General features: G+C 33.2%; 1 protein-coding gene across 1 annotated transcript in view; it reads left to right on the forward strand.

Annotated features, from left to right (window-relative positions):
• The window catches only part of LOC126889947 (pre-mRNA-processing-splicing factor 8), a 194,841-nt gene that overhangs the window by 105,449 nt on the left and 67,037 nt on the right, over positions 1–22,355 (forward strand). The window contains exons 8-11 of the mRNA XM_050658702.1: positions 4,322–4,702; positions 7,220–7,446; positions 18,031–18,274; positions 21,133–22,333. Of these exons, the coding sequence (XP_050514659.1) occupies positions 4,322–4,702; positions 7,220–7,446; positions 18,031–18,274; positions 21,133–22,333 (2,053 nt within the window). The remainder of the gene's footprint in view (positions 1–4,321; positions 4,703–7,219; positions 7,447–18,030; positions 18,275–21,132; positions 22,334–22,355) is intronic.

A 22,355-nucleotide genomic window follows, 5' to 3' on the forward strand; every position in this document is an offset into this window, starting at 1 on the left:
AATTACCTCATGATCAAGGTACAATAAGTTCCTTAAGACCTATTTAGTAAAAGTTATTAACATTTCCAAAATAGTGCAAAAACGTGGTTTTTTGTAATTAACTCGGTTAATTATTGATGGATTTTAACTTGTAAAAATTCAAATTAACCGTTTTTTCCTGATACACAACTTTCATAACACAACTTTTGCTGTAAATATAATACTAAAAATGCTATAGGCAAAAAACAATATTTTCTGACTTTGGCATTTTTTTATAAAAAAATGAGGTCGATTTACGAGTACCTCTGTATGTATTTTTAATTAACTATATCCTCCCTACGATTTAGCACCTTCAAATACCTGTATTGATTTTTTTCCCGTTTTTATTTTTCTACCCTGGTCTATAACTAGTGATTTTCCCCGTGATTACCTAGTGAATTATTATTTGTACTCCGATTTTCAAGATTCTTGCATCAGTTTGTAGGTACGTGTATTGATGTCGTTTGTTATTATTCTGGTAACAAAAATATTTTGCTTAGATGGCAGTATACGGGGGTGAATGGAAGCGTTGTATTTTTTCCTAACTTTAAAAAATTCTATGGAAAAATTGGAGGGCTGATTTTGTTTCATACTGCTTTTGTATTATCCTGAAGCAATCGCTAAGGTTTTGTTTTTTGAATTATCCGCATATCTCTTTTCTTGTAAGAGCTGTCAATAAAAACATTGCTTGTGCGATTAAGAAGCTCGCTGTAGCGAACTCGGCGGTTCAGTGTTCGGTTTTCGACACAGGTTTTGGGAATTCTTGTTTTTCGAAGGACCAGCTGGGAATCCAGCACCTGTAAGGATTACTCTTTACAAGGGATAGGGAATGGTTGGTAGGTAATAACACACAATGTTGTTTACAGAACAATAAAGAATATGTATATTGACGAGTTAAATGAATAGAAGGATACGTGAGAGATAGAAGATATTATATGTTTAAATTATAAGTTTTATTGTGAGACAGCTTATACCGCGTAGAGTTTGACTTGTTGGAACAGCAAACTGTTTAGATGCAATGGCAACACCGCGACTTTGATGATAGGTGATTAAATAAGATGTACATATTTTCTTTTTTCTACTTACAGTTGATAAAGCTATGATTGATTTACCATTTGGCACTAATCACTTACGGCCAAGTTGGTATGGCCACTCACACTAATTATTTGGTTAGATTTGTTGAGAAACAGACGAAAACTACCGCTCTTAACATGCGGTGTGCTCTTGGCAAAGGTTGGCAACAGACTCTGATAGTCCCTTAGTTTGTAGTTGGGCAACTTTTAGCTTTGTTTATGGATAATGTTTATGTATATGGATAACAAACTAGTTTTTTAAGGGACAGGTACAAGGTTCTAATGTGTTGAAATATTGAAAATATTTGTACACTGTAAAAATTTATGGGAAATTTATACACTGCTTTTAAGGTTTATTTAATTCAAACTATCAAACGCACTAAAATTAACAACACAAAACAAAATTAACAACAAAACCAAACAATTATATAGCGGGTATGTCTACCTCTTGCAGCAACGGTTGCTCGCAATCTATTTGGCATCGAATAATAATGTGTTATTTTTGCCTGGAGAATAGCCCGATATTCCTCTACCAGGGCCATAACCCTACCAAAGTTTCTGGAGGCCTAGGATGACGGCGAATAGCTTTTTTTAATTCATCCCATATATGTTCAATGGGATTAAGATCTGGGCTGCATGCGGGCCATTCCAATCTTATCAATCCAACCTCTATTTTACGAGTCAATCAGTGTTTTTATTTACAAAAAATGGTACAAAAAGAGATATTCTGATAATTAAAAAAAAATTAGTGATGCCTCCGGGATAATATATGACAGGACTATGAAACAAAATCAGCTCTTCCAGAATTTTTTAAAGTTAGGAGAAAATACAACGCTTTCATTGCCCCCTGTATAATGCCATGCAAGCAAAATTTTTGTGTTACCGGAATAATACCAAACGATATCAATACATGTATAATGTACCTACAAACTGGTACAAGAATCTTGAAAATCGGAACACAAATAATAAAGTTATAAATTGTCAAACTTAATCAAAAATTTTGGGTGGCGGACGCCGCCAGACGTCAAAAAACGAAAGACAATAAATAACGGTGCGTGTTACTTATGGGAGTGCCGACGGAAGTGACCACTTCTTATAGCGAGTTATTGCTATGTGGGTTAATGAAATTTTGTCGGCTTATTACTGAATTGTTAATATTTTTTTTTAATACGTCGCACATTTAATTCTTGAAAATCTTAATTTTTTTAATTCTTAATTCTTTAAAAATTTTCAGTAATTTTCAAAATGCCTTTAAGATCATATAGAATTCATTTATTTATTTACAATTTCATTATCAAATATTTATGTTTAATTACTTAATTTTAAACGTAATAAAAACTATTTTTCAACATTTTCAACAATAAAATATAATTAAATAAAATTATGAAAGTTTAATAAAATCAATTAAATTAAATACAATTAGATAAACTTAATAAAATTAGAAAAAATATAAAATTGTATAAACTATAATAAAATTAGATAAAATGAAATAAAATAAATCGAATCGAAACGAATTGAATCGAATCGAATATAATTGAATCTATAAGAAGTATTCACTTCTGTCGGCACTCCGCAAGTGCCGCGCTTTTTTAAGTCGTAGCAAATTATACAGGGTTGTATAAAAGTTATTGCGTTCTGAAATAAATAAAATTAAAAAAAAAATAACTTTTTTTTGGATAGTTACTAAATTTACGTGCATAGAAATCGGCCCACTTAAAAATTTGTTCATTTTTGATGTCTTATATTTCCTAAAGCTGTTGGCCGATTTAAGTGATTCTTTGAACATGCTATAGCCTGATTCTTTAAAAATACCACTGTAATAATATTGTTGCTAAACATGTAAATTTTCATTGTATACCAGGTGTACCAATCAAACTGTGTTTTTTTTCTCTCGAAGTTCGCATCACCCTGTCATACTCAAATTAAAACCCAACTATAGCCTCAGGTTTTCTTAACATTCTGTTTTTTGGTTCATTCGTTTACGTTGGATAATAAAAAAGTTAGGTACTTCAACAACTAGACATGTTCTTCATCAATACACGGTGTTTTTAAGTAAGTGCGACAAACTTTAAGGGGTAATTCTGCATGAAAAAATAATGACAGTTGGCTTTATAAATGTATGTCCGCAAATGTTTCGTTTTCGAGATACGGAATGTTGAATTTTTTCTTACAAACTGACGATTTATTTATTGCTTTAAAACCAGTTGAGATATGCAAATGAAATTTGGTAGGTAATAAGAGACAGTTATTGCGGATTTTTTTACATAAAATTAAGAAATTTATATTCACCATTAGCGTGCATACAGGTAATATGATCGGTCATATTACACGTATGCGCGCTAATGGTGAATATTAAATTCTTAATTGCATATCAAAAAATGTGTAATACCTACGTCTTAAAGCCCACCAAATTTCATTCGCATATCTCAACCGGTTTTATAGCAATAAAATAAATCATCAGTTTGTAAGAAAAAATTCACCATCCTGTATCTCGGAAACGAAACATTTGCGGACATACGTTGATAAAGCCAACTGTCATTATGTTTTCATGCAGAATTACCCCTTAAAGTATGTCGCACTTACTTAGGAACACCGTGTATTGATGAAGAACATGTCTAGTTGTTAAAGTACCTAACTTTTTTATTATCCAACATAAACGAATGAATAAAAAAACAGAATGTTAAGAAAACCTGAGGATATACTTGGGTTTTAATTTCAGTATTTTATAAATGCTAGAATATTCCACAGGGTGATGCGAACTTTGAGAAAAAACACAGTTTGATTGGTACACCCGGTATACAATGAAAATTTACTTGTTTAGCAACAATATTATTACAGTTGTATTGTTATATTTGACCGAAGAGGGCCGATAGGACAACGAGCAAGAGGAAGACCGAGAGAGACCGAGACTTAGGTACCTAGACAACATAGAAACTGATTTAAAATCTATTGGAATTAGAGCATGGAGGAGATGTGCCAGAGACAGGGGCGAATGGAGGATTGTTCTGAAGAAGGCGTTGGCTCATAAAGAGCTGTAACGCCACTGATAATGATGATGATGAGTTGTATTGTTAAAGAATCAGGCTATAACATGTTCAAAAAATCACTTAAATCGGCCAACAGGTTTAGGAAATATGAGACATCAAAAATGACCAAATTTTTAAGTGGGCCGATTTTTATGCACGTAAGTTTATGTACAAATGCTAATTAATATTGATAATAAATTTTAGGTCGCTGTAGAAGAGCAATTGACGTCCCTCTAGTAAAACCCTGGTATATGGAACATTGTCCACCAGGCCAACCTGTAAAAGTTAGAGTCAGTTACCAAAAATTACTAAAGTATTACGTATTGAACGCTCTCAAACACAGGCCTCCTAAGGCGCAGAAGAAGAGATACTTGTTCAGATCGTTCAAGTCTACCAAATTCTTCCAAACAACTACTTTGGACTGGGTCGAAGCCGGACTACAAGTTTGCAGGCAAGGTTATAACATGTTGAATCTATTGATTCATCGAAAGAACTTGAATTACCTGCATTTGGACTACAACTTTAACTTGAAACCAGTTAAGACCTTGACAACGAAGGAAAGAAAGAAGTCTCGTTTTGGAAATGGTAAGATTTAAAAAAATGAGGCTATCAGAGCAACAGTGGCCTAAGCCGAAAAAGTTTTGAGATACATGCAATCTTTGCATTCGTATTTCCAGTTTATTTGTTAAGGCAACAAGAAATTATGTAGCGCCATCTATCCAAATATGGAGGTAGGTTGTGTAGGCCCCTGTAAATCCAAAGATCTAATGTTGCTGCTTTTAGTGATATACATATTAATCTAAAAATGATTAAGGGGCTATCCTAGTGTAAAAGTACGAAATTCATATACTTTTTTGGGAATTTCTAAAATAAAAAGTACTGTACCAATTTATTGTTTTGAAATGTATTAGCTAATTTAAAAAAAAAATTCAACACTTCGTCATTTTTAGAAATTTTAATAGTTTTCAAAAATCCTAGTTGCTGGTATAGGAAATAACTTATATTTCAATAATGACTTTGAAATTTTATGTTTCACTATCTCTATTAGTCCCAATCACTGCAACAATGGGGACATGTTTTTATTTTCACGGTGCCAGTAGATAGCGCATAAATCGTTTAATTTTCAATATTTTTTTATGAAAATTGTTTTATATGTACTTGTTTTTATAATAAATGCTCATGAAAATTTTAAAAACAATTGGTACAGTTCTTTTTATTTTAGAAATTCCCAAAATAAGTATATGAATTTCGTACTTTTACACTAGGATAGCCCCTTAATTTGTGGCTTAGGTCACTGTTGCACTGAGGGCCTCAATTGTCACATTATAGTCCAGTCACTAAAGACAAAAATGCCACTTGAATCTCTAAAAATCATATGAACAAGCTGAATTTTACTGAGAAAGTCATCTTTGGCACCCCAAAAAAGGTGCAATCAAGTTTGCCGCTCCTACTCCCGGGTTTCACACAATCAAATATCGAATTGTTATCGCCGAGTTGATACAATTTTGGTTTTTTATTGAAATTCAAAATGACCGGTAGTTTCAAGCATTGTTTCTGAGAGAACTGGAACAAAAAGTGCTAATAAACATTTTGGTTCAAAATTATCTCATCTGCATTTTCTGTTTGAAACAATTTTTCTACGACCTACGGATTATTGGTAAATCGATGTTTTTCGTTTACCTCCCCCTATAAGGGGGATTTAGGGGGAAGGCCGAGGGTAAGAAACGATAAGTTTTTTGCATCTTTTTTGGGGTCCCAAAATTGACATTATCAGCAAATTTCAGCTTGTTTACTTCCAATCTTGGATCGTTTCGTTCCAACGTTGGTCTTTTTGTCTAGCAGTGTCGCCTGCGAAGCTCCATTTAAGTTGGAGCTTCGCTCAACTTAAACGGAGCGAAGTAAATTTTTGTTGTTTTTTTTTGTTGTCCAGTTTTTGTTGTTATATCATCGACTTTTGTTTTTGATCTTACCCAGTCGTTCCTCTTTTTATCTGACAGTCGTATACCTAACATTGCCCTCTCCAGTGGTCTTTCTGTTGTGGCTAGTTTATTCATATTTGCTTTGGTTATGATCCAGTTTTGTCACCCATATGTCATGATAGGAAGGATGCACTGGTTGAACACTTTGCTCCTCAAGTACTGGTGTATTTTGCGGTTCTTAAGTATCCAACTAAGTTTTCCAAATCCTGCCCATGCTAGTCTTGCTCTTCTAGTAATTTCCGTCTTTTGGTTCTCTTTGTCAAGTTTCAGGATTTGGCCTAGGTATAGATATATTCCTGTACTTGTTCTATCTCACTGCCATTTATAGTTATACGTCTAGGGTCATGTGTGTTTGTCATTATTTTTGTTTTTATCATATTCATTTCTAGGCCGACGTATTGGGAGCTGCCTGCGAGTTCCTCCATCATAATTTTCATTTCCTCGAATGTGCTCGCTATAATCACAATGTCTTCGGCGAATCTGAGGTGGTTTAACTTGTTGCCTTTAAAGTTAATGCCATAGGTTGACCAATTTTTAGTTTTGAAGACGTCTTCTAGGGCTAGGTGGAAAAGCTTTGGCGATATTACGTCTCCTTTTCTCACTCATCTCTTAATGGGGATGGGATTTGTATTTTCGTCTAGTTGTACTATCATAATTACATTTTCATATACATTATGTATTAGTTGCCTATATCTCGAATCTATTCTACAATTATTATTAATAATAGTTTTTTCTATGGCTCACATCTCGATACTATCAAACGCCTTCTCATTCATTTGGTATGTTGGTATTCATTTGGCTTCTCTATCAATGTTCTTATTGTCAGCAGATGGTCTGATGTACTATATCCTTTGCGGAAGCCAGCCTGTTCAACAGGTTGGTAATTGTCCATTTCGTAGGTCAACCGGTTGTTAATAATTCTCATAGTTTGTATATTTGACTGAGCAACAATATAGGTCTATAATTCTGTAGGTCACAATTGTTCCCTTTTTTGTGTAAGAGTATTACTAGACTACTAGACTCTCGTTCCAGTCTTTAGGAATCATGCTATAGAATAAATAGCTCTGTTAGTATAGGGACTATATTATGTTAGCTTATATTTAATCTATTTTATTTTTTCCAGCTTTCCATTTGTGCAGAGAGATATTAAGATTAACAAAACTGATTATTGACTCCCACGTTCAATATCGTTTGAACAATGTTGATGCTTTTCAATTGGCAGATGGTTTGCAGTATATATTTGCCCACGTTGGACAATTGACTGGAATGTACAGATACAAATACAAACTTATGAGACAAATTAGGATGTGCAAGGACTTGAAGCATCTCATCTATTACAGATTTAACACTGTAAGTAAATTATTATGTTCAAAATAATCTACTAGCCTATTTTTATTTTGTTACGTTGGTACGCTTATCATATGAACGTGTGTATCTGTCAATTCATTCTTTGTCTACAAATCATTTAGTATCGACGCGACGTGTCACGGTATTTTTTACAATGGAAACAATCAAGTGTCGTGTAATGATTAAATTTTTATTTTTGGAAGGTTTAAAAGCAAAGGAAATTTACGAATGAATGTTAAAAGTACCTCTTCGTCTTCAATTAGTACAGTGGAAATATGGGTTGCTGATTTTGAACGTGGTCTAATTCAATCCTTGAAAGACGATCCACGTCAAGGACGTCCAAAGATAGCAACAACATCAGAAATCTGATATTGGAAAATCATCTAGTGACTGAAAGAGATTTAGTAGAAGCCCTACGCATCTCTTTGGTCAGTATAAGCAATATTTTGACTGAAGTATTGCATTTTAGAAAGCTGTGTCCACATTGGGTGCCGCATTCGCTAATAACGGAACAAAAACACATTTGAATGCAACTTTCTCAACAAATTTAGAGCATTTTCGAACGGATACAGTAGATTTTGTGCATCGATTCATCACTATGGATGAGACTTGGGTCCATCATCATGATCCTGAAGCAAAACAAAAGGCTAAAGATTGGTGTGAACATGGTTCTTCGGCTCCAAGACGAGTTCGTGTCCAGAAATTGGCCAATAAGGAGTTAGCATCAATTTTTTGGGATGAAAGAGGAATTTTCTTTGTGAATTTCTTGCAAACTGGTAACACAATAAATTCTGGATATTATTGTAACCTCTTAGACCAGCTAAAGGAAAAAATTTGTAAAAAAGACCCGGTTTGTAGAAGAAAAAAATCCTTTTTCGTCAGGACAGTTTATCGTGTCATATGAGCATTTTAACAATGGCTAAAATCCATGAATTAAAGTTCAAATTGTTAGAGTGTTCACCGTATTTATCAGATTTGGCCCCTAGTAACTTCCATCTGTTTCAATACCTAAAATAATACATGCGTGGAAAGCGTTTTTCATCAAATGATCAGGTCATAACAGCCGTGGAAGCGTATTTTGCAGCCTTTCGAGATTCCCACTTCAGGGATGGAATTTATAAATTGGAATCTCGTTGGAACAAGTGTATTGATGTTCAGGGAGACTATACGCTGTGAGCTCGTAGGTAGAAGGGATAATTAAAAATTCGCTAGCGCCAGTAGTGACCAGTTTGTAAACCTTTACTGGAAATTTGCTTTTTGACGTTCTGCATTAAGAGTTGCATATTATAGCTTTTAAATGTCTCACGAAAGTTGTATTAAAGAGTGTCGAATAACGCTGTCGCTAAGAATAAAGGTGATTGGACAAAAATGGATTGATGCAGTTAGAAAAAAGTAAGTAGTAAACACAATTTTAATTTTAAAACGGTAGAAAAATTTGAGCTAAAGGATCAGTTAGCACACTCTCGAATTTTGACGGTTTCAATTTTACAATCCAATCCTGAAACAAAATTTGAATGCGTGAAGATAACGACCAATCACAGCAAACGTAGGATGCCGTTAACTGTCATTCATAGGTTAATATTTAAGAAGTATTATACTATAATTGTATTAAATTATTATACTTTTTTGCAGAATAAATTTTTTCCAATATTAGTTGTCAACATAAACGTCAAAACGATAAGCAAAATCATAAAAATAATCATAATGAATAATAAATTCTGAACTACTGCTATTAATTATCGATTACAATCCAATTACTCCTTTACGTTGTAAATATTACACGATAAGAATTAAATAATAAGTTTGAAACAACTATTATTTGCTTTTCTACTGTCCTATTTAAAATTCCTGCCGACATAGGAACACTAGTCACTAGTCAACCGTTAGATGGCGAAAGCAGCCATACCAGCAAAACTCACAGAGTATAGGCAACACTTTTTTCTTACCAGAAAATTTCCGGTAAAAGTTATACTAGTAATCCTGTAAGTAGGTGGCGATACCAGCGAAGCTCGGAGCGGATACTGAATAATAAAGTGTATTTCAAACCATAAAATTGTGTTGTTCTGAAGCTATTTTCTTGTGGCATTTTTACAATTTTAACTATTTATAATGGGAAATAAGCCACAATATTATTAAAAAATGATTTTTATTAACGTTTCGACGCCCAAATCGGGTGCCGTTGTCAAAATACAAAATACTATTAACATAAACAAAAATGTTGTTGCTTAGTAAAAAAATTTTTCTAATAATTTATTTAATTTGACTCATTTATATCAGCAATTCAGATACATATGATACATTTTAAAGTAGAAGACTTTAAAATGATATTGCCAATATTTATGAGTTGCGTTCCTGGGACGACTTTACTAAAAGATAGTTCATTCGATTACATGAAATCAACCCCAACTCAAGAATATCCGTCACAAAAAAATCATAGCATGTGATCTGTCTTTAAAAAGACAACCATATGCAACGGTGACATTAAAATTCTCGCGTTAGAGATCTCATAGTAAATCACGAGGGAAAACCAGGAAAAACCTCGTGATACTATCCCGACATCGTAAGTATTTGGTCTTACATTTAATTTACTCTCAAAATTAATACCAAATTCTGACTTTACTATAATTTTGTTTAAATTATAAATAATATCAATAATACAAGGATATACAGTCGAACCCGCTTATTGGAATAGCCTTCGTACCAATCAAAAGTATTCCTATAACCGGGATATTCTAATAACCAATCATTGGTCGCTAGTAGAAACGTTTCGGTACCTCAAATTTTTATTCCTTAAACCGGGATATTGCTTTAAGAGGTATTCTAATAAGCGGGTTTGACTGTATAAGTAATACTAAAATATAAAATATGTACTAATTCGACTATTGACTTACTAATTGTGGTATTTTCTTTCTATTGACTTCCTCTTTCAGTATGGGTATCCACATCCTACTGCATTCCACCGAGGAATTTGCGACACAATTGGTTTCGTTTAGCATAATTAGAGCCGCTTCTTTGATTTTTCTCTTTTTACTATCTGTTTCTTTCAGGACTATACTTGAATCTCTCCATTGAACTCTATGTTCATTATCCCATGCGTGTTGACATATTTGAGATCTATCAAATTCTCTATTTTTAATACAAGATTGATGTTCACTTAATCTAACGTTTAATGGTATTGATGTTTCACCTATATAAAACTGTTCGCATTCACAAGGTATTTTATAAATACAATTCTTTGTCCTTTCTTGTTCATTGTTAGGTTTAGTTTTAGATAGAATAGATCTCAATGTGTTGGTTGTTTTGAATGTTGTTGAAATGTTGAATTTATTTCCTATTGTTTTAAGTTTCTCGGATAGTCCTAAAAACCAACACATACCAACAGATATCTCAATTACAAATCAAATCATAACATCAACGTTAAAAAGGGAGTCATAAAATCCTTATACAGGGTGTCTGCGTAACTTTGCACCATATGGGAAACTTTTTTAATATCAATTTTACGAAAAAAAGCCATTCTTTATAAAGTTCTCTGCATAGTCTAAAACCTAAGATGCAATCATCAGATATCAAATTTTGTCAACAGTATACGAGGTATGTCAAAAAATATTAATTTCGCTCAAGAGCAAACTACCTTTATACTTCAAAATATCAAAAAATTTTATTATGAAAAGTTATTTGTAATTAAAAACCATATTCAAATATGCAATAACAGCCTTCTACGTGAAAAAAAAATTCTGAGATTTTCCTAAATTACCGATTCCGAACATCATTTTTATTTATTAGACATGTAATAACTCTTTTATTAATAATTTTAGGAAAAAAACTTATTCTTCATAAAAATCTGTGCATGGTCTAAACCTCAAGATAAAACCATCAGTTTTCCAAGTTTGTTAATTTTATACGAGGTGTGTCAAATAATATGAATTTAGAAAGAATATAGAAAGAATTCTTTCTAAATTCATATTATTTGATACACTTCGTATAAAATTAACAAACTTGGATAACTGATGGTTGCATCTTGAGGTTTAGACCATGCACAGATTTTTACGAAGAATACCTTTTTTTCCTAAAATTATTAATAAAAGAGTTATTACAGGTCTAATAAATAAAAATGATGTTCGGAATCAGTAATTTAGGAAAATCTCAGAAATTTTTTTTCTCGTAGATGGCTGTTATTGCATATTTGAATATGGTTTTTAATTACAAATAACTTTTCATAATAAATTTTTTTGATATTTTGAAATATAAAGGTAGTTTGCTCTTAAGCGAAATTAATATTTTTTGACATACCTCGTATACTGTTGACAAAATTTGATATCTGATGATTGAACCTTAGGTTTTAGACTATGCAGAGCACTTTATAAAGAATGACTTTTTTTCGTAAAATTGATATTAAAAAAGTTTTCCATATGGTGCAAAGTTACGCAGACACCCTGTATGATAGAGCCAAAATTACTTGTTCTCACGAAAATTTATTTTTAGAAGAAAAACAATTATTAACATCTGTTTTATTAAAAAATGATTATCCTTTATCGTTTATAAATAAGGAATTGTCAAGATTGGATCGAATGGAACAGAACAACATAGAACGGGATCCTACAACATTCACAAGAAATAATACGAGGAAAATATCAATACCATACATAAAAGGACTATCCGAGAAACTTAAAACAATAGGAAATAAATTCAACATTTCAACAACATTCAAAACAACCAACACATTGAGATCTATTCTATCTAACACTAAACCTAACAATGAACAAGAAAGGACAAAGAATTGTATTTATAAAATACGTTGTGAATGCGAACAGTTTTATATAGGTGAAACATCAAGACCATTAAACGTTAGAATAAGTGAACATCAATCTTATATTAAAAATAGAGAATTTGATAGATCTCAAATATGTCAACACGCATGGGATAATGAACATAGAGTTCAGTGGAGAGATTCAAGTATAGTCCTGAAAGAAACAGATAGTAAAAAGAGAAAAATCAAAGAAGCGGCTCTAATTATGCTAAACGAAACCAATTGTGTCGCAAATTCCTCGGTGGAATGCAGTAGGATGTGGATACCCATACTGAAAGAGGAAGTCAATAGAAAGAAAATACCACAATTAGTAAGTCAATAGTCGAATTAGTACATATTTTATATTTTAGTATTACTTATATATCCATGTATTATTGATATTATTTATAATTTAAACAAAATTATAGTAAAGTCAGAATTTGGTATTAATTTTGAGAGTAAATTAAATGTAAGACCAAATACTTACGATGTCGGGATAGTATCACGAGGTTTTTCCTGGTTTTCCCTCGTGATTTACTATGAGATCTCTAACGCGAGAATTTTAATGTCACCGTTGCATATGGTTGTATTTTTAAAGACAGATCACGTGCTATGATTTTTTTGTGACGGATATTCTTGAGTTGGGGTTGCTTTGATGTAATCGAATGAACTATCTTTCAGTAAAGTCGTCCCAGGAACGCAACTCATAAATATTGGCAATATCATTTTAAAGTCTTCTACTTTAAAATGTATCATATTTATCTGAATTGCCGATATAAATGAGTCAAATTAAATAAATTATTAGAAGAATTTTTTTACTAAGCAACAACATTTTTGTTTATGTTAATAGTATTTTGTATTTTGACAACGGCACCCGATTTGGGCGTCGAAACGTTAATAAAAATCATTTTTTAATAATATTGTGGCTTATTTCCCATTATAAATAGTTAAAATTATAAAATTGTATTTTTATTTTCGAACCGCAAAACTTATTGAACAGCCCAGTATATACCTACACTCACCAGCACAAAAACTGAACAGAGTTTAGCAGAAATCCCCAAAGATAGTTTTTAACGAGAAATGTCTTTAACACGCGAGCAGTCGCGCCGTTAGAAAAAATCTAACATTTTCTCCATTTTCGCGATAACTTGATGAAAAATTTTGCAATTTTGAAAAACTTTCGTAAGTGCCTCGAGGAAGGATGTAGTAATGCGTAGGCATTTTTTTTCTTCTTCTTTTTGTGGAATTTATGGCTTTGGGGAGAGCCATTAGCTTTAATAATAATAGGGAACTTGCATAAATTTTTAAATATTAAAATAATATTAAAAAACATAAGGTAACATGATCTTAAAACGCTTGCATGCGAAAAAAACAAATATTTTTAACCCGTACGCTAATTACGACGTTTTGAAAATGCTATAAAATTCAGATATCTTAGGAGGCTCTTGAACGTCCTTCTATTCGTCTGACGTCAGAGGCCACGGTCAACCGGGCTAGCTAGCAGTCGGAAACAACGCGATTAGGTATTACGGGTATATTACATTTTAATCGTATTTAAATGGAAATTACCAGCTATTATTTGTATTCTTGCATAGTTCTACAATCAGTTTATTTACTTTAAAGTGAAATTTATAAATGTTTAGAACTTACTAATGTGTTTATAACGTATAAGTACTATTACTCACGAGGAGTTTTTAAAAGAAAGCGATTAAGTATAATAGTACATTTTAATCGTCTTTAATTGAAAATTCCTAGTATTTCGATCGCATTTTCCTTGTATTTCGGTCACAAAATCATTGAGTAGATATACAAAACAATCAGTTTAAAATTACTTTCCCGATATTACTCCTGACTGTAAATTTATGAGTGCACAAACAATTTTTGTTATATTATCTGTATGTGATATCAATTTGCTATCAATACAGGCATGGAGGCTAAGCAAGCAAATTCTCTTAATCTACATATAACTCGTTCAATGTGAATTCTTAAACTAGCTACTCTTTTTGTTTCAAATACTTCACTTTTTGTAAGTTTTGTACTTGAAGATACACTTGGTGGTCTAATTAATTGGCAATCTCTGCTAACTAACAAATGCTCTATGTGTTTAAAACCCCTGTCAGCCATTACCGCCACTTTCGGTGGAAGAACATTTAAAAAACCACTATGTTCAAGAATAACTGCATCCGACGTTCTTCCACCGAAAGCAGTAGAAATAAAATTAATAATCTCATCAGGAGTGCAAGCAATTAAATATTTTAGAGTATTGCACTTTTTGTATTCAGACCATGTTAAGGACTGTTTAACAGAATCTTATGGTTTTTCAATTTCTAAGCAATCGATAATACAAAATACTTTACTATAACGAGCTCGAAATGCTAAGGGTAAGTTTAATTTAACTGAACTCACTTGGGGATTAAAAATACAAGATCTTAAATATTTACTAAGTAATGGAACAGATTTTGCAAATATTCTGGATGCATTGCTTTCGCTTATGTCGAAATCATCTCCAAAAGACATAAATATTTGTCCTGTTCTTATCTTTTTAAGAGTTAAAAATAGATGCATTGTTTGAGTCTTACAATATTTTTCCATTAATTGAAACGTGTAAAATGCATATTCTGGTAGCCCCATATACAGTCTAGGTCTGTATTGTAACTTCATCACTGTACACTTCAAAGACAAACTTTTAAATTGTTTTGCTTCCTCTTCTTTCGTATCTTCATCACAAGATAAAGAATCACTTTCATTGTACCAACAGTCGTCACTACCACTATATTCACTATACTCTTCAAATACAGAACTTCCTGATTCACTTTTTGTATCTTCAAATATTTGCAAGTCTTTTATAGGTGAATTTCCTGCATCCTTATTATGTATTTTCAATGGCGACAACCCGACTGTAACACTCCTTTGAAATTTGCACTGAATACCTTTACTTCTTATTTTGATGTGAGTCTGTGTTGATGCATTATTCAGTTTTTGAGGTAAAGCTGATTGGTTTAATTCAGGTCCTGATTGTACTAAGTTTGTGAAACTAGGATCACATTGTCTCTTATCATCATTGTCCTCTAAAACAGACTTAGATGTAGAAGCGGCATCTTCAAGAAGCTGTCGTTTAACCCTTTTAAGGGCTGCTTCCCTCACAGGCTGAGAAGAAGCTCGTTTTCTGTCTGGTTGACAATCAAATATGTGCGGGACAACACCTGACTTAATAATTTTGGGACCACCCATAATCTTGAATTTTATATAGTTATCCATATCTTGTTTCAACTGCAACAAATAAACAAGTATAAGTAGGCACTTTTCATGAAACGATAACTAATATTTTTTTAAGTAGAAAATAGGTGCCTAATTAGATAAATACTTACATCAAAATGATCCTCACAGACATAAAGACCTATGCTTTTTTGTGAAATATCCTGTTTATCTCTCCTGCATGCCTTTAGCCATTTTAATCGACGTTTTGGTTCTTTTGGTAGAGTAAAAAAATGTTTGTTGGATGTTCTGACAGTTGTGCTTTTGCATCCCGGCACTATACAGTACTTATATTGCGCAGATTTGTTTTCCATTTTGATAAAGTATATTACACAATAAATACACTAAACTACACTAAATACAATAACATAAATACCGAGCAAACGTCACAGTTATTCGACACGCATAACTGGCAATGGCAAACTGCATTCAAATCAATAGCCCACCGAACGGGCAAAGACGATAAGAGTGGCCTGTGACGTCAGACCCAAGCTCGCGCTTTTGAAGTTGTTTGAAACGGAAATTTGAGGCGCAGAACTTTGATCAGATGTTGTACGTACACTATTCATTGTTAAGACGTAATATTTTGAATGTAACATTTTTAAACATAAATTAACAATTTTATGCAAAAAAATTTTTTAGTGCAAGTTCCCTATTGTTAGAAATAATATTTCTAACATAGCAAGTAAATAAAAATACTATAAAATAAATTTTTGTTGTAAATTCGTATTTAAATTTGTATTGTGAGATAAAATCTAACACGCGACTGTTCACGTTACAGAAGTGAGCGCGACTGCTCCCGGGTTGTAAGGAAATTTTTAAAGATATTAGAAAATTTCAACTATTTGAAGTTATCATCTTAGCCGTACTTCAATGTTACAAGGAAGCTATGCACGTTCAATTGTTTTTACTATACAAAAAAAGAAAAACCTTATCTTGTAAAAGGTATGTTTAAAATCCCTAAAAAGGGTTATATCACAACAAAACGTTTTCGGAATCAATATTCCATCATCAATGTTATCACAGGTCACATTACAAGTTTTACCTTTAGCCACCAAGATATACGGGTAAAAACCCTTAAGTTGTTTTAAAATTGTGGAGTTTACATGATATTATAAAATTTTAAGGGATGTTAAAAATATTCCCAGATTGATGTCGTGTGATGCCGAGAGTTAATCTGGGAATATTTTTTACATTCCTTAAAATTTTATAATATAATGTAAACTGCACAATTTTAAAACAACTTCGGGTTTTTATCCGTATATCTTGGTGGTTCAAAAAACATAATGTGACCTGTGATAACACCGATGATGGAGTATTGATTCCGAAAACGTTCTGTTGTGATATAACCCTTTTTAGGGATTTCAACCCTTTCGCGACGGGAGTTTTTAAATGTGCTCCATATACGGGAGATGCATATATTCACTTGTATCAAAATGTACTTCACAGCAGGAAACGTTATATTCATTTTTATAAATATTTAATAAAACGTTTATCTTGTGTGCTTGTTTATTCAATTTTGCACTAACGAACTTATTTACCACAAAAGTCGGGAAATGCATAGATGCGTGGAAGTGTTAAACGGAAGAGCACGGAAGCGCAATGCCCAAAAACTCCCGTATATGAGGCAAGAAAACTTTTGCGCGTATATGCGGTTCCCGACGTTAAAGGGTTAAATTTGTCTTTTACAAGATAATGCTTTTATTTTATTTTTATTGCATACATTTTTAAGTTTGTATAGTTATACCTGAAACATACCTTAAAATCCTATATGAGAGCATGCCAATCGTCGATAAAAGTAACAATCAAAAATAAAGTGTGTTTCGGCAAACATTCAAGGCGTGCCCGCTTTTCGTGCCGGTGAGTGTATTTTTTGGAATATGTGGTGTAAAAGATTCTGTGGTATAGATATTTCTGGCTTTTGTACAATACGGACAGTACAGACCTGGATCCCGCATACCAAAAAAAGTTTATTCATAGCAAGCTGAAAATTTGTTAATAGCTTAACGGTGTCTAGTTGGACAAACTTTGATATATGGGAACACTGGAACAGGGGAAGTTTTAATTGTTGAACGTGATTTTAATTGTGGAACTTGTCATTCTGTCAAGTTTATGATTGTGAAAACTAGCAGGTTGTTTTTAAGTTTATTCAATAGCAAACTTTATATAATATATGAAAAAATGTTTGTCCGACAAATATGTTGGACATTTTAATGAGTCCATCACGTAGACTATGTCAAATGACAGGAATTATATCGGTGATAAATAGCAGTCTGATTTTTGCATGAGAGTTTAATGAAAGGGTAACAGATCAATTGAAAGTTCTGTCCGACAAAATACATGAGACGTTTTCGTAGTCTGACGTTCGAAACTTTTAACCTGTTCCACAATTAAAACTTACCTGTTTCAGTGTTTCCATACATCAAAGTTTGTCCGACTAGACACCGTTAAGCTCTTAACAAATTTTCACTTTCCTATTAATAAACTTTTTTTGGTACGCGGGATCCAGGCCTAGTATTTTTTTACAAAAAATAAAATTATTTTAGGGACCGGTGGGCAAAGGACCGGGTTGCGGTTTTTGGGCGCCTGGATGGAGAGTCTGGTTGTTCTTTATGAGGGGCATTACACCTCTTTTGGAAAGGTGGTTGGGAAACCTTCTGTCACGTCAATTCGAAGGAAGACACTCGAAAGGAGTTGCAAAAACTGTCACAAAACAAAGGGTTGAGTCTCACTTTGATCTTGAACTTAGAGCTTCGGTTATGCACGATATTGTCGACATGATGCCTGAAGGTAAGTTGTATTTGAAATTGAAGATGATCTTAGAAAAATACCTCTACAAAGAAAGAAATAGAACATGAAATAAAGGGACTAAAAAACAATAAAAGCCAAGGAATATCAAAAATATTGGCGGAAATGATATTTTTTCTTTTTTTCATTTTATTCAATAAAAAATAATATTTGTTTGACGTTTCGAATTGCCTTCCGGAAATCGTCATCGGAAAATTAAAAGTAAAATTAGGTTTAAAAATTCTGGGTTTTATACAAGTTCAACCACAATTTGTTAGTGTCCATAAGATCGAGACCAACATTCCATTTGTATAGAAAGTACACATCACCTAAAAACATCAGGTTATGAAATTTTCCCAGAATTTTCAAACCTAATTTTATTTTTAACTTTCTGAGGACGATTTCCGGAGGGAAAAAATACTAATCTGTAATTTTATACACTATGATTGAAAAGTCAGAGTAATATGTACACGTTTGACAAACTCATAGACAGAAGTTAACCATATTGACAGAGATTACTTAGATTGTACTTACAAATTTTATTGACTTATTTTAATTAAATAAATACTTACCAAACCAAAAATACAATATAATATCAAAATAGCTTTTAAAAGAACTGAGTTTATTCAAGTTAATACGACTGATTATTAAAATTTATAAACTTTACCGAACCTAACCCAGTTTCACTGTCAAAGTGACAGAAATTGAATCTGTCAGATTATAGTTGACCAGCACGATTACTCGAATAGTAATTTATACAATCATTATCTCTACTGATGTTGAATGTTTTTCTAACATTAGAAGTACAGAAATAGTCAAGTGTGAGTTTAAATTTTCTACTAAATTAATATAACTACGTTGAACAATTGTATCGCCGTCTCACTCTGTCAATTATAAATATGTAAGTGCGTATGTCTTGGATAACGTTTTTGCTTAGTAGACAACACTTAATAATCTATCTCTCTCGTTTGTTATTTATAGAAAAAGGCAGCAAATCCAAAATATGTGCTTGATATGATCGTTCATGGGTATTCTTTCATTTTTTCGACTGTAACCTTTATTTATTTGGCATCTGAGATATTATGTTTGTGAGTCACAGTGTTGCCATACTTTTTTGTTTATTTGTTGTAAAATTTGAATCAATGGTATAATGTACAAGAATAATAGAATTGTATAAGAACGTTTAAAATATAAAGATAGACTTATAGTCTGAACAAATTATAGAAAAAAATGCTATTTTTGGGAAAACTGGTTTAGCAGTTATTTTAGCTGTTTGCCGGCAAAAAAATCTTTACATTGCCAAATAAATCACCAAATTTGAAGACTATTTGCATGCGTTCTGTCTGCGCTTGGAGGGGAGGGTCGGGGAGGGGGGATAGCGTACTTGTGACCGCAATTATCTGTAGTTTACGAACCGCTTGGCTTATTTAGGGTATTCTGAGCGTTTGCACTGTAAACTGTTGGCTTTGTGTGGGTAGTCAGTGTTACATTCTTCTCATTTACCGCGTAAAGTTTGAGATCGTCAAATTCTAAATTGAACTGACAAATATGGGTCGAAAGAGACTCACAAAAGAGGAGAAGGTTCGTGCTTTAACATTACTGGAGTAATTAGACTCTGTAATTACCATAGGCCGTGATATTATCAACTGAAACGTTCGGCTGCAACGTCTCACTTGATAAATAGTCCCCCTTGAAGCACCAATATCACGTGTTACGGTAATTACAGAGTCTCCTTTCTCCAGTAATGTTAAAGCACGAACCTTCTCCTCTTTTGTTAGTCTCTTTCGACCCATATTTGTCAGTTCAATTTAGAATTTGACGATCTCAAACTTTACGCTGTAAATGAGAAGAAGCTTATCACTGACTACCCACACAAATCCAACTGTTTACAGTGCAAACGCGCAGAATACCCTAAATAAGCCAAGCGGTCCGTAAACTACAGATAATTGCCGTCGCAAGTAAGCTATACCCACTCCCCTACTCATCCCTCCAAGCGCAGACAAAACGCATGCAAATTGTCTTCAAATTTGGTGATTTATTTGGCAATGTAAAGATTTTTATTGCCCGCACTGTACATGTAGGTAACGGAGAAATTTTATGTCTCCTTTTTAGAACTCTAAAAATATTTAAATCGTGAACCTGGTCCACCCATTTTTCTGTAGAAACCAGAAGACATTGCCAACAATACAGTCTATTTTTCTTGCAACCACATAACCAAGGATTTTCACTGTACCAACTAAATTTAAAATATCGAACTACTTTTTTTGATTCCTTTTTAAAATTGTTTAAAATAGGTCTTTCATTTTCAATAATCTCATTTTTTTTTCAAAATTATACAAGGAGAATTACTTTTGAAATCCATGGTTAATTGCACGCACACTGTAATAGGTACTGCAACCAAATCAAAAACTGGTAACAGGCCTACTGATATACACAGAGCACCCACGCCGTCGCTCCTTCAAAATTTTCAGCCACTAGCCGGTCCCGAGCGACAGCGAGGATATATCCATTGTAACCACAAATGAAACTGGTAACAAAGTATAATAAAGTGCAACTGAGTCACATGAACTCGCCAATATTTTCGTGTGTCTACGAGTAGTTGGCTATTTACTGAATTAGGTACTATTAACACATAATATAATAATATATTTCTATTGGTAAAAATATTGGTAAATGTAATTATTCATCGTGATTAAATATTTATTTGCAAAATTTTTAACTGTTACCAAAGTGGTTACATAAACGCTTCGCCAGTGGTAACGGCGTTTTTGACGCTCTCTGAACGAACTGAAATATAGGACGCCTCTTGATTTCGTTTTACAGCAAATTCTTTTAATTCTAATTATCTTTAAATTTTTTAGGTATAAAGCAGAACAAGGCAAGAACTATACTTCAACATTTATCAGAAGCCTGGAGATGTTGGAAAGCTAATATTCCTTGGAAAGTACCAGGTCTGCCGATACCTATCGAAAACATGATTCTTCGATACGTAAAGATGAAGGCTGATTGGTGGACAAATACGGCCCATTACAATCGCGAGAGGATCCGTAGAGGAGCAACTGTCGATAAAACAGTTTGCAAGAAAAATCTTGGACGGCTTACTAGATTATATCTAAAAGCCGAACAAGAAAGACAGCATAACTATTTGAAGGACGGTCCGTACATTTCACCAGAAGAAGCTGTTGCCATTTACACCACCACTGTCCATTGGTTGGAATCGAGAAGGTTTGCACCGATACCTTTCCCACCTCTGTCATACAAACACGACACCAAGCTGCTTATTTTGGCATTAGAAAGATTAAAAGAAGCTTACAGTGTAAAATCGCGTCTGAATCAGAGTCAAAGAGAAGAATTGGGTCTAATTGAGCAGGCTTATGATAATCCTCACGAAGCTCTATCGAGGATAAAACGTCATCTTTTAACACAAAGAGCTTTCAAAGAGGTAGGGATAGAGTTCATGGATTTGTACAGTCATTTGATACCTGTGTATGATGTAGAACCGCTAGAAAAAATAACTGATGCGTACTTAGATCAATATCTTTGGTATGAAGCTGACAAACGACGACTATTTCCTCCGTGGATCAAACCAGCTGATACGGAACCTCCTCCATTACTTGTTTATAAATGGTGCCAAGGCATTAACAATTTACAAGATGTGTGGGATGTGAATGAAGGGGAGTGTAACGTGTTACTGGAATCTAAGTTTGAAAAACTATATGAAAAGATCGATTTGACTCTACTTAACAGACTTCTCCGATTGATAGTGGACCACAACATAGCTGATTACATGACCGCTAAGAATAACGTCGTTATAAACTACAAAGATATGAATCACACCAACAGTTACGGAATTATTCGAGGATTGCAGTTTGCCTCGTTCATTACTCAGTATTATGGTCTGGTTTTGGATCTGCTGGTATTGGGTCTGCAGAGAGCCAGTGAAATGGCTGGGCCACCTCAAATGCCTAACGATTTCTTGACGTTCCAAGATGTTCAATCCGAAACGTGCCATCCTATTCGGCTTTACTGCAGATATGTGGACAGAATTCATATGTTTTTCAGGTAATAAAATTGTTATTAGATA

Source organism: Diabrotica virgifera, chromosome 8 (assembly GCF_917563875.1).
Source record: "Diabrotica virgifera virgifera chromosome 8, PGI_DIABVI_V3a".
Taxonomy (NCBI): domain Eukaryota; kingdom Metazoa; phylum Arthropoda; class Insecta; order Coleoptera; family Chrysomelidae; genus Diabrotica; species Diabrotica virgifera.